This window comes from Elephantulus edwardii, unplaced genomic scaffold (genome assembly GCF_000299155.1).
Source record: "Elephantulus edwardii isolate Elephantulus edwardi_28Jun2011 unplaced genomic scaffold, EleEdw1.0 scaffold00117, whole genome shotgun sequence".
Lineage (NCBI taxonomy): Eukaryota > Metazoa > Chordata > Mammalia > Macroscelidea > Macroscelididae > Elephantulus > Elephantulus edwardii.
Window position 1 is genome coordinate 6,886,490 of NW_006399867.1, and position 546 is coordinate 6,887,035.

The window sequence follows — 546 nt, forward strand, 5'->3', positions numbered from 1 at the left end:
AGGGTTGCTATGAGTCGCAAGCGACTCGACGGCACATAACAACAACAACAACAGTTCATGAAACCAGCAAAAACACATCTGCAGACTGATATTTGCCCCATGCTGGTTCTTATCTGACGTCCTCAAGATCCCGTAAAGAAAAAGAAGAGTATTGCCCCACATTCCTGTTCTCAGACAGAGACTCAAAACCAGTAGACTCTGAGACCTGACAGGTGAGATTCTGAGTCCGCAAGACAGACAGGCCGACTCACCACACGAGGGTCTGTACGTAGATGAGCTCCAGGACGTTTCTGGCGATGTCAAACTCCTGCGGGCCAAAGCTGATGATAAACCTCTTCCCAATAATTCTGCAAAAAAATAAAAAGTGCTGCATTTAGGACACAAACCATCAATTTCTGCTTTCAAAAGACTTGGCCCACCAACAGAGGAGATGTTCCTCAGTTGAGAAAAAATGGTAAATTCCCTTGCCAAGTCTTTTAGTGTTCTAAGTCTAAACACATTTTTTAAAAAATATTTTTTTTCTACAACCAGGAGAAGATAAAATAG

The 546-nt window shown here is 42.7% G+C and overlaps 1 protein-coding gene across 1 annotated transcript in view; it reads right to left on the minus strand.

Moving 5' to 3' along the window:
* Positions 1-546, minus strand: part of TMC5 (transmembrane channel-like 5) — a 74,607-nt gene that overhangs the window by 21,135 nt on the left and 52,926 nt on the right. Inside the window, 1 exon segment of the mRNA XM_006892713.1 lies at positions 252-347. Coding sequence (XP_006892775.1) covers positions 252-347 — 96 coding nt within the window.